This window comes from Rhyacophila brunnea, unplaced genomic scaffold (genome assembly GCF_057557595.1).
Source record: "Rhyacophila brunnea isolate RB1 unplaced genomic scaffold, BYU_Rbru_1.0 scaffold_20, whole genome shotgun sequence".
Lineage (NCBI taxonomy): Eukaryota > Metazoa > Arthropoda > Insecta > Trichoptera > Rhyacophilidae > Rhyacophila > Rhyacophila brunnea.
The window spans coordinates 19547457-19561023 of record NW_028232860.1 but is presented as its reverse complement, the minus strand read 5'-3'; the positions used below and the strand labels follow the sequence as shown (position 1 = coordinate 19561023).

The following is a 13567-nucleotide window of genomic DNA, read 5'->3' as shown; positions in this document are numbered from 1 at the left end:
AATAACTAATATAAACTTTTAACAAATAGCATAAGTATTCTATTATATAATTTAAATATCGCTGTAGCGTTACCATAATTAATTATCATGTTCGATCTCTAGGGCGCCATGATGAGCTCCCACAAACTTGAATTAATATTACCAGGAATGGTGGTTTTACAATTTACTTAATTTAATTCTGAGAGAACGGGGTTGATCTCGCACCCACGGCTATAGAGACAGGCAACCTAGCACTACCTCACTCTCGGGATACATACTAACATCAGAAGAATCTACAGTCCTAAATGGCGTTCAGCACATATTTTTAGGTATATAATAATAATATCAACATCGTCGTACACCATTAGTAGGGAAATTAAAGTGTAATAACTGGATGAACCACGTGAAAAGTAAAGGTACCTACGTCAAAAACAAGTAAGTATGTTTATAGAATTTTGAGTCTGCTAGGGTTCACACCTCGTCCGCATATAAGTAAGAATTTCATTATTTTGTAAACAGATTGATTCAACTAAGTACATTGCAATAAAGGCCATTTTTACAAATTCATTTTTGTCTATGTTTCATTATTGTCCTCTTCTGGTTACTCCGTCTACTACTGACTGCCAGATAATTTTGCAATTGATAATGAACATACATTTCAATACAGTGGATTTTCTAGATTATCGGTAGCTGATGACATATTGTTAATGACCTATTGAAACTTTCTTAAAACGTGTCCAGTTTAATAATGAGATTTTGTACGCAAGGGTGTATTCTTATTATATCAATATGGACCGTTATCCCAAGATAATATATATATTTTTAAAATGGCATTAGTTGCAAAACTTCAATCAAAGAAAAAAAGAAATTCAAACAAAGAAAAACATCAATAGGGTGGGAGATATTTATTACGCTCGATAATTATTTATTCCATTTATAATATTATGTAGGTATATTGTATGCTAACGTTCACAACTGTCAAAAAAATATAAGTACCCATAACCGGTGAATGAAACGCATTTATTTTTATTAATATTGCCATCAAGATAATTCAAGACACAAATAAGTCTATAAAGCTAGGAACAGTGTGGCCTTCTAGATATTTTGTATTCGGGGAACACACAATTACGGGGTGTGATATAACATGCTACAGATTTCGAGTGTGCTGAAATTTGGGATAAACTCAAACGCATGTTAAAGAATATCAAGTATCTTATTTTCATTAGTAACGTCTGCATTAAAGTGTGCCAATTTTCCGACGACGAAACGCCAGCGTTACGATCGCAGTATGTACCTACTATTCGCCTTTACTCTATCCCTCCCCCCTCCCGTTGGCAGTTCGCTGTTCGCCTCACCCCCGCGGGGCCCTATCGAACTTGCCGACCGTAACCAAAATTGAAGCGCAGATCTCTCGCGGACACAAGAACGCGGACAGGGGCGCAGCCCAACTACCCCAAACCTAATAAAAAATATATTAAATATATTAATTAAACAATTCAGTTTATTAGATCAGGGGTTGATATATAATGAAAACATTCCAATTATAAATATTCGTAGATACTTGTCTATGCCTAGTAAAACAAACGCAACTGTACATTTGTTAACATTGTTATTAAATTAAATGTATTTTGGACAGTCCACATCGTAAAAATTTTAGATTTTTAATCTAAACAACATTTCGCAGCACCATACTTCGCTGACAGTGAGTAATTCAGAAGCTTCCAAACTTTTTTGATTCATGCATGCAAGCTTGCCAACTGCAGGTTTAACATGTTTACACGTACATTTTCTTGTTATGGCCGCGATATACGCACTACTGCTGGCGGTAAATCCATACACGTATACGCTATAAGTACCTACTGATGAAATATTAAACAAAAATCCCGAAAATATGGCCACACATGTTTCTTTGACAGTGCATTCGCACATCACGTTTTCCACCAGCGTATAGATTTTAAAAAAACATGGTTATTGTTGAACTAATAAAAAAAAAATTTATAAGTGCCTACAACTTTTAAAATTTAAACTTAGGCTAAGAATGCAATAATCTTCCGTTGAATAGGTAGGTAATCAATAATTTGGAACGACCTGAAAAACATACCTAAATACTTACATAATATTAAAAAAAAAATCCATGAAAAAAATTTGGGCGGATCGAACTTAAACTCAAATTAGGCGGGAACGATTGACGTAGGTTGGCAAACAAAAATAATTCGATATAGGTATTATTTTCAAATAATTTTAACAAACGTTTTCAATTCATACATAAATTAAGTCATGGAAAGCTTGTGAATTAATGTAATACATAACTTTTTTATTGTGTTAACTGTCAATTTAAAACATACATAATTTTGCAATAAACAACACTTAATAACCAATAGAAAAAATCATTTTGAAAAAAGTAAGACACCCCACCCCGCAGGATCGAATCTGCATCTCTCGGGTATCGCGCCCACGCACATAGACCACTGTGTTAATAATTAGAATGTTACATTCATAAATCTTGTGAATTATTCGTTGAATAAAAAAAATAGTTAATTGTCAATTTATTCTTGATGGAAATACATTGAATCAATTAAAATATGACGCATTATATCTTGTATCACATCACACCCAACCATGTCTTATTACCAAGTTTTTATTAGCTCGTATTCTTGTTTGTCCAGTACAAATTTTTTCTTGTTTGTCCAAGATTTGTATTGGACGATTGAAATTTTTTAACTAACTTCCCGACTAGCTATACATTTGAAACTTTTAGAATATATTAGAACATGATTACAATGCATTATTTTAATACTTTTAGCCATTTTTAAGCGGAATTGAATTAATTTTCAGTTAATTCTGTTTTGTATGGAAAGTTATTTTTTCGGAAAAAATTCGTAAAAAGTAAAACACTATTATTGGTTGCTAAGGGGGTCCTAGCAACTAAATTATTAATATGTACGTGCGTTACTATGGAAATCAATATGAAATGTCAAAATGACATTTCAGTATTCTATATTTATTCAGTATTTCTATCAAGTACCTTAGATTAATACATAGAATTGTCAAGTTTATATGATTCAACAGAAAATTTAAAAACGTGGTATATAAAAAGTTCTTTTTATCTTATAAGCGAACAAAAAATTAATTGCAACACAATAATATATTGTTAAGTATATTGAATTTGTGAAACCTATCATCCACTATGACTATTTTTATTATTATCATCTACATATCTATAATTTGTTATTTAAATTAAATATAAGATAAATATTATCATTAATTATTGTCAAATTAATAGCCAGAACTACTAACCGTAAATGGTAGTTAAATGTACCTATCTAATGATGTTTAAGTATAATATTGATAAGAGATATGCATATATACCTATACAGGATAATATTCCTTGTTAGCCATAAAGAAAACGATATTTTCTACCACAAACAATGTATAAATTCGTTTACTATAAAATAGATAATTTATTAACGAAACTGGTAGAGAAGGGCAAAATAAATCCAATTAATGCGGAGTGTCTATATCATTAACGTTTTGAATAGCTAACGGGTAAGTTAAGTAAGGTAAGTAATTTATTTGTTTATTTATTTATTTATTTATTTATTTATTTATTTATTTATTTATTTATTTATTTATTTATTTATTTATTTATTTATTTATTTATTTATTTATTTATTTATTTATTTTAGAAAACAAAAATATTGTGGACATAACAAATCTAAATTCAATACGTCCACAACATGAGATTTACATTATAAAAAAATATTACCCCCCCACAAGAGAGAAGAAGAGAATATATAAAATAATAATACTTAATATAAAATAAAAATTAAAACATACTTAAGTACAATAATTGTATAGAGAAAAATAAAATTTGGAATACAAAATACATAGCACGTCACCGAAAATGTCGACGTCTTTGGGGAGCGCATTAACTAGTCTTGCACTCCTCGCTAATGGCGCCTGATAGGCTTGACACGAGGAAACGGTTCCGATCTAGAATAAATCATGGCTGCGACCACGTAGGTAATTGTCAGGCGCATGTAAATTCAAATTCATCAGGACACCAGGAATGTAAACCATCCCTCGCGATAACAGGCAAAAGTGTTTCAAGAGCAGAAGAGACCTACGAGATTCAAGAGAGTGAAAAGTAAGCATGCCTTGTAGAAAGGCAGTCGGAAAATAATCATTTGACTATATGTACATATATTATAATTTGTTTTAATGTTTCAATCTTTTCACTAAGAATATTACTTAGTGTGTTAAAAATATTCAAGTAATTTACTTGGAGGATACATAATATTATATATTTTTAAACCATGTATTCGGGCATTCCGCGTTGACTGTTGACTTAAATGATTCTTCAATAATTCCCATTCGTTTTATGAAGTACCATCTGCCGTGACCATGCCCCCCACATCCTGAAGCGGTCCCCCAGGCCAGGATCTTTGTCGGGCCCCCTTACCTATTGCAAGGGTTAAAAGCAGTGTGACATTCGACGAAAATGGTGTTTCAGTTAAAATTTAGGGTATTCAGTGTATTTTAGCGATTATATGTATTTTTCAATAAAGCCACTGGAGTTATGAAGTTTTCGAATATCGACACACAATAATCAAAATTTGCATCACGTAATTACATATTTTATAATGTTATCTAATATTCTTTAAGTAAAATTGCGCCGCAGGCAACTTTTTTACCATTAGAGCAAATTTGTGATGACTGTTTATCTCACTTATAAGGTAGACGCTCCACGCCGGGCCTCCAGGCTAGAGCCCTGTCAGCCCCCCCCCCCCCTTGTGGGGGCCATGACCGTGAAAATATCCACCTCAACTATCTAATCTAACGCTAGGTATCAATGTTCTTGGTATTCTGTTCGTCGCTGACAAGGGGCAATCTGGTTTAGTACTGGTGCTATTGCTATTGGACATATCATTGGTTTTCTTTCCGTCGATTAACAGGCCAAATTATTGTTATGCAGCCTGTCAATTGCCTCTAGGATTCCCCCGATAGAATTGACATAAAACAGTGTCATCGGCATACTTGGAGTCATATAGTTTCAGCGTGGGATAACAACTATGCTTCGGTCAGGTCAGATGATATTGAATTGTAATTAGGATGTATCCAGGACAATAATGGGAAGTGCATTGTAAGGGGGTACGATTGAGAAATGTGGAATACACGCCCAATATGAGGCGCGAATGCTCAGAGGCTGAGTGAAACCGACTGGAGAGGGAAAGCTCAGGATAAATATTCTTGGATGATAGTTGTGTAGCGGGCCACGGACCCAAATGGTAAGTGACTAACCGAAATTCCCGTCAAAGGCTTGGTCTATGGCGACTGGCTTTCGCATTTCTATCTTATGAATCTGTTCTGCAGATGTACCATGAAGTTAATCCCTCCAAACCAAAACCCGCCACGCACCACACTCGGTCTTAATCGAGCGTATCACGTGGCCCTAGATTGGCGATGTGAAGCATCTAGTTCAGTTTTAGGCCGGGAATGCCCTAGGAGAAGATACCTAGGACTCTCAAAGTGAGCTCTGACTGAGTTACCAACCTATTTATAAATGGTTGAAATTTTCGCGACTTGTTCCGGCTACGCCCGTGCAACCCTTAGGCGCGGCGCGGCTCGTCGGCCGGCGCCCCCAACCCTCCTGCCGCCTCGCGACCCCTCGCAACCGCCCCCCGCGTCTCGCGTCACCCCTCCGCAGCGCCGCGCTCCGCCGCGTCCAAGCTCTCTCGCGGACCTGTTAGTTTCTCAGTATTGATCGTAGTGGACAAAGGACGGCCGCCGGACACCGTCTCTGGGCGAGGAGACGCTCGCCGATCCGCGCCGATAACGCCGCTCGCAAAATCGACGGCCGCTGCGAAACTCCGCCGAGCGAAAAAATAAACAAACCCAGCCGCGGACATGCCGAATCACCCGCACAGGCAGTCAGCGTGAGTTTTCAAAAGTTTTTACAAAGAAAAAAATCATAACAATAAACTTTGACCTACAGCGGAAAACGCTCGCTGAATAGCTAGACAACATGAAACGGCGGAAGCTTTTCGCGCCAACTTCACGAAAATCATACAAAATGACATTTCACTAAAACATTTTAAAAAAAGAACAGAGTATACCTACTTATCCATAGATACGAAATAAAAATAATATAAAGTTTATGTATGTTTTCAAATAGCGCCAAATGCGATAGCATCCGGCTGTAAATGAAACGTTTTCAGTGGCCACGAAAAATAAGAGTTTTCACGTCGACGCTCGCGGAGTGTCGTGAAACTTGAAAACTTTTCCAAATTTGAAATGAGGCGGGTATTGCACCGACCATAAACATGGCGACGTGATTCGTGCAGTTTTTACGGTTGGCGCATGCCTGATGCGGTTTTTTATCAGGCAGCCCCATTCATTCGACTTTAAAATGATTAGTTTTATTGGGGCGGGGGCGGACAGCGGGGGTTGGTAAACACGGCCCGGCCGCGTGGCCGTAGATTCTCCATCGCGTACAACAATAATCGCAGTTTTTCGGCGGATGTCATCGCGATCGGTCGGCCGTCCGCCGCGCGCTTCGCAAAACAAACTGTTGATATTATTATTACATTATCAATTAGGATCTCTCGCTCAGGTAGAAAGGTGTCGCGAAATTTCGGCGTCTTTTTGAAACATTTGCGGACTCGAGTCGTGACGTGGCTCAGGTATAAAATCGCGGCGTAAACAATTTGCCGGAATAGACTTTGCCGTTTGCATTATTATAGCAATAATTGATAGCGATGTAATTTAAAACTTTCGCGAGCGAACTTTGTTATCGTCGATTCGAAACTATGTGAGACAATTTACTGTGAATTTACTATTGACTGAATAATATTTGCTTATTTTATCTGTGTTTTTGTAACATTTTTAACATGCCAGGAGCCTTCAATAGAATGGACCAGTTGCCTACTTCAATACCCAGGTACCATTATTAATTATGTGATTATTCCGTTCTGTTTTGGTTGCACACTGTCAACCTAGATTATATTTTAATCATGTGTTCCTTTTTTAAATACTGATAATATTCTCAACTATTACTTAATTATTTTTACTGCCATAAATATGTATTAATAATAATCGAAGAACATTACATTTTTTTATGATTTAATCAAACTATAATTATATAATACTAGCTGTGTTTCTAATTTTGGCATCCACAAGCACGCAAAGACCCATAGAAAACTTTTACAAATTTCAAATTATTTTAATTCTTAATTAGGTAACTTTTAATTTAATTATAAATGTTATATTCTATAATGGAATTTGAAATTTAAAACTTTCCCGCTTTGTTTAACGTAGTTAAACCTTGTTTACTTATGTTAATTCATTAATAATAATTCAATATTCATGTCATTTAATCGAAACAGTGATCACTTAATATTATGAAGTGTGTGATTTGAAAAAAAAACATACTTTGATCTCCTCTACACCTAGTTTTATGTTATTTATCAGCTTTGTACGCACCAGAGCTTTTTGATATTATCTCTTATCTTAGATAAGACAGGTACGTACCTACCCATATTTGTTTAATTAATAACAAAAATTCTATAGTTGTTTTCACCAATACAAAATGTATGCTAATATTTTAATTATTGTACCTATATCGATTATCGTTACTAGTCGGGGCACAATTCACTGTCATATAAAGGCCTCTCCATGCTATTTCCACGTTTTGCGGTCCCACTTTTTCGCTGAGATACACGTTAGTTTTATAAATACAATTAATCATGTGTAATTGGCTAACAATTACTGATCATCGTAAAAGGTCTTTTAATATGCTCCGTCTTAGACCGGAAACGGATACAGAAATATTTTTTTAATGGTTGTACTCAAAGTAGTCAGTAGTGCTAGAGTGTCCGTCTCCAAAACTGTTAGTGCGGGTCCGATTCCCGCAGATGGCAAAAATCACGTGTCGTCTTTTTTAATGTGTGTTTGATCCAGACCAACGACCCGATGAGTTGGGCAAATCATTAACCGCATTAGCGACTAAAGACTATTATATTTTCCTCATTAATGTAAATATGTCCTTCCACCCTGTCGAATTCCACGTTGCCCGTTTGGGAGCGAAATCGCAATTCAAACGAAGCAAGTTTGGACGCAGTCATCTTTTGACCCAAGTAATATGTCCATTTTGTCCACTGTTACTGTACAATAATTATTATAAAACCAACCCATTACACCGTAGGGCGTATAAAAATAAATACTATAAACACCAACAGATGGAACTGGACCGCCCCATTAAAAGCCCCCGCGTCACTCAGATCGCCAGAGACGTTGTTAGTCAATAATTAATAAGGTTAATGACGGCTACTTCCCAGCCAAATTTCAGCTCCACGCGGCAACGATCACTGATCGAATCTTATAAGTTATACTGGCCCCAGTGACGGGTTTAGATACGCAGAGGCCCGAGTCGCTAACGGGTTTGAGGTCCCCTTGCATAAATTACAATACACTAAACAGCCCATTAAGTGTTGAACATTACTGAACGCTTTGGTTATTTTTTACAGTTACATTGTGAGAAAAACGCGCACTTCTAAAGATGTTGGTTCTCTCCGACGAAACGACCGCTTTATCTGCTTCGTGGAAAACCGCCAATAGTTCGCACCAGTACCCACATCCATAATCATTGCTACGCGTTCATGATAAATGCTGACAATGTGGATCTTTCTTATCAGTTATCAGCATTGTTATCAATTTACTGACAAAGGTTTCGCGAAATGATCAAATTGTATTAAGTTTCATTCCTAACATTGTTGCATATCACTATTAAAATAAAGAAATGCATTCAGTGAAATGTTATTAAGTACAATGTCTCACCACTAATCACTAATAGCAATATTATTATTAGTCATTACCTACTACCCATATCTACTGTTAATTATTTTAATTCGATTGACAGTGTAAATTGTCACGCCACTCAAAACTCAATTAACTGAACAGTTTGTTAGGTATTTTATTATGAATATATAATATATTATTATAAAAAGAAAAAAGGGTACATCTAAAGCTGGGTACTCATTAGCGAGCCGTAACTGTAACCGTTCCAGATACTGTAGCCAACTCTAGTATGCGAAATAATTATTTATTAGTCTCGCGAACTATTCATTTGGCGTCCATACTGGTTACTGTATCTGCAAATGGTCACTGTTACGGCACGCTAAAGAGTACCCGGCATAAAAGAGCGTTTCCGGAAATATGTACGTATGCAGTTGGCGGTATCACAGTTCACCGTGAGCTGTTGTATAGGAAATAGATGGCCGTATATTATTGAGACCAATTTCATGTCTAACTAGAAACACTCTTAAACCACCAAAATATAAGGTGAAGACAGAAGAAAATCGGTAGGATAGTGAATTAGAAATACAATCATATCTAGGTAGGTATATGTTTATATAAGATTTTGAATGATTCAAAATACCTTAGCAAGTATGTTCTTAGGTAACTAGCATTATTATCAGATATTTGCTACCGATAAACATCAAATTAATATTCTTATTGCATCTAATAAAATTGATACATTACAGTTTGTAATGCTCCACGAACAACGCGTCGTTCTTTATCTTATTGCTATACGGTCATCTCTTTCCTGTAAGATAGCTTACGCCCTACGGTAATGTGTAATACGTACAATTTACATGTAACCGGAATTAAACACTTCATATTGAAATGCAAATGTAACCCCAACTGCCTGTGAAAGACAGGGCGCATCGAATATTATTGTAGTACATAAATATACAACCGTCATTATTTTCAATAGTTATTTAAAAAAAATCGTAAATGTCATATTGAAACGTACAAATGTGAAATTTTATATGGCTCGAGAAATTAAGAATTAATTGAGCTTTAGTAAGAAAAAAATAAGCTAAGAATTGGTAGGCGGTAACTACCTAAGCTACCAATTCAACCCCACAAGAATCGTCGAGGAATCGCCATCAACTATTTTAATCCAAGACTCCACCTACGAGTAGTTATAATATGTATCGCCTATTGATTTCTTACTGTTTTTAAGAGTTTATCGATAATACATTTACTGATTGTCTCTCGCAATGACATATTAAATGGACGACTCACTTCATACCCGGCGCGCACGAGAAATTGTGCATGAAAGTCATTCACAGATGTATAGGTAGATGTCACGTGACCATTGACGTATCCGTTTCCATTATGCGATACAAGCTTCGAGAATTTATAGTAATATAACCTTTATTGTAATGGCGTATTAGTGTCATGACTCATTGCGTTAGAAACAGATTCTCGGTTACTTACGACTTCTCGGAGATTAGACGCAAGTGAGACCAGCGAATCACAGGCGACTGACTGTCCAATGGTTCCTGTCATTCAATTGCATTGAATAAACATTCATCAATATCTTAAAATGGCATTTTATAAATAATAAATAATACTAACACATGCAAAGTGATATCCCATCTTTCTTGGAGTGTTTAGTAGATTTTTTTACAATTTTTAACTAGGCACATTGGCATTTTGTAACACAATAATAACGGTGGAGTCGAAACCTGACAGTCAGAAATTTTGTATGGGCAGACCCAGCGGTGTCGCCAGACCGATTGCAAGCAGAATGTTCATTTGAGCGTAGGATACCGATATTAAAATATGAATTTCGCCATCCGGCAGACCCGACACAAAGTGAGTGTCATTTTATTTTCTAGATGCTTCGTCCATATTAATGTCATTGGTCTCTCGTGTCAAGCTGGCTCCTCCAGTCAGGAGGCTCGGTCGTCTAACCACATTGATAAACCTGACAACTTTCAAGCCACCAAAGTTGTGGTCTTCCCGCACTCAGCCGCTATCGGGTCCACTAAACTTGGTCGGTGCTAGATCACCACACATAATTATCAGTAGCCCGGCCCGTCGCCGACATTGGATTTTGAATCTCATGTGGCCATAACTCTTCATTTTTATGTGTATCTATGTGCTCAATAATTTCATCAATCCAGCGATTAATAATATATCAGTAAGGGTGGAGGTAGGCTGTTAAGGTCCGACATAAATAGTGAACACTAAACTTTCGTCAGTCAAACGTAATTGTTTTCGTTGAACTAAGACTACAAAAACGTGTAGATGTTAGTTTTGAAAATTCAATTACAACTTTCCTAATCTAAGCCATAGTAGATAATAGTAAACAATTATTCGTTTATCTATAAAATATCTAAAATTCTAATATGGTTTGGTACCTACAGTTAGAGCTTCACCATCATCACCACATTATTACAGTGTATTATTATTAATTCAACAAAAACAAATAAAAAATTACTGAAAAAGTGTGTACTATTTTTGTCGGATTGCCCATATCATACCTAAACTACCATGGTTTGGATTAGGAAGGGTTTAATTAAATTTTAAAAACTAACCGGCACAATCTGCAAATTGTATTCTTAGTTCAATGAAAACAAATAAGTATGCTGACAGAATTTAGTGTGCAGTATGTGTCGGATGTTAACAGCCTACCTCCACCCCTCGCTATTGATATGTATATATATATATTTCACCAAATAATGGTCATTATTTAAATTTTAAACTGATTATTCCATAGTTTCGTAGGTATCGATTTAAATGGTATTTGAAATTTCTTGCGGACCCCTTGTCCAAAAACAAATAACACCTCAATCTAATGCGAATGTCGCATGGACCCTAATTTGAACCGTACAATCTCGCCATCTACTCCCTTGGATTTTCCAGGGCTGCCACATTGCGCCTAACGACCAGAATATAACTTACAAAAGTACAACGAATTAATAATTCTAATGGTAAAAAGGTATTAAGCAAAATAAAAATTGTAGACGATATTATTAACATTTGCACTGTTTTACGTCCTAAACTAAATGATCAATCCAACAAAAATCCATAATCTATTATAAAATTTAATAGTCCCACAATCCAAAATTATTACCATCACCTGTTGCGCCCCTAATTGGTTTCGAAATTGTTGTTGTTGAATACTGTGTAATGAATATCTCGAAGATTAAACGATTTAGATTGTGTATTTTAAAATACAATACATTTGGACAGGCGCAGTGCGATAGCGTATCTATTCACACTGCAAATCCACCATGGCTTCGGAGTTCGGTCTTCCAAAATTTCTTCTTTCCTTCCGGTGTTTTTCCATTCATATTTTTTTTAATTCTCCGTTTCCAAAACCGTTTTTACCGATTTTAGAAAATCAATCATTACTATTTTGTCAATGCCAAAATGCTTCCTTATCTTATAAACAGAGTAGTATATACTTTAGATATTTATCGTTAAAATCGTTTGAACTGGATGTGGACAATTTATTTTCCAATGTGACTAAGACAGTTTGCAATAGCAATCTGTAATAATAAATACGTACCTATTGATGTTTGTCGACGATAAGTGAATCTGAGGTAAATATTGGATGGCAGTATTGCACCAATCATTACTCATTCGGAAAACTCACAATGATATGCACAACACCTCAAATTATAACGTAGGTACAACCTGTGCATCGATCACATCAGGAAAACTAAATTGACCGTGGGAGCTGGAATGTAAATAATTACAAGATATAAAGAACTTTTTATATAATTTTCTGTTGAATCATAATATAAACTTGACAATCCTATGTATTAATAATTTAGGACAAATAAGGCAATAATTGTCAACAAATCATTTTATTACTATTTTGCAACAAACAAACAAATATAGAATACTGAAATACGCACGTATATTTTAATAATTTAGTTGCTAGGACCACCCACTTAGCAACCAATAATAGTGGATTGGATTACGGTTTCTTCCAAAATAACTTTTCATTCAAAACAGAATTAACTGAAAATGAATTCAATTATACTTAAAGATGGCTAAAAGTATTAAAAGAATGCATTGGCATCGTGTTCTAATGTATTCTAAAAGCTTCAAAAGTCTAGCTAGTCGGGAAGTTAGTTAAAATCGATTGCAAGATTTGTACCGGATAAACAACCACCGGACAAATAAGAATACGATCTAATAAAAACGTTGTAAAAAGCGCTGTACCCAAGGCCTGAACAAAAATTAACCATAAGTTGGAGTGATAAAACATTCGGAAATATGGATTTGAGTAAAATATCCGACATAATATGAATAATCGACTTGGTGAAACTAGAAGTGAAGCCGGTAAAAAATATTGTTTTGACGTATGTGCTTAGAGCAAAACCGAGAGTAAGCATGTCTTGTATTTAATTTTGGTAGCCGTACCGTGAACGTTTTAGTTTATAATAGTAAAATCGAGGTTCTACTCTACTACGATTCATACGCAAAGAAAACGGCTTCATATAGATAGATTATAGCCCGACAATACCATCACTCTTTGGTATTATCGCTCTGAGGTTGTGCCAACCCTTCCGTCACCCTCGTCAAGGCGATCCTTGGCCAGTGACAGCGGCACAAAAAAAGAGAAAAATTCTCGCGATCGCTCGGACGGTTGGAGTGGAGAGGAGTAACAAAAAATACATAATGAATGACACGGCGGCTGAAAACGAGAAATGAGATGGTGCTCGCTGCTCGCCCGGCTTCGCGGAATCCTCGCGGTCCGCCCGTCCGCGATTCGTCAAAC

At 35.8% G+C, this 13567-nt stretch overlaps 2 protein-coding genes across 2 annotated transcripts in view; one reads left to right on the top strand and one right to left on the bottom strand.

Moving 5' to 3' along the window:
* Positions 1-13567, bottom strand: part of LOC147071338 (coiled-coil domain-containing protein lobo-like) — a 199490-nt gene that overhangs the window by 155771 nt on the left and 30152 nt on the right. The window lies entirely within an intron of this gene.
* LOC147071339 (protein distal antenna-like) overlaps positions 5887-13567 on the top strand; it is a 29761-nt gene continuing 22080 nt past the window's right edge. Inside the window, exon 1 of the mRNA XM_085948519.1 lies at positions 5887-5915. Coding sequence (XP_085804645.1) covers positions 5887-5915 — 29 coding nt within the window. The remainder of the gene's footprint in view (positions 5916-13567) is intronic.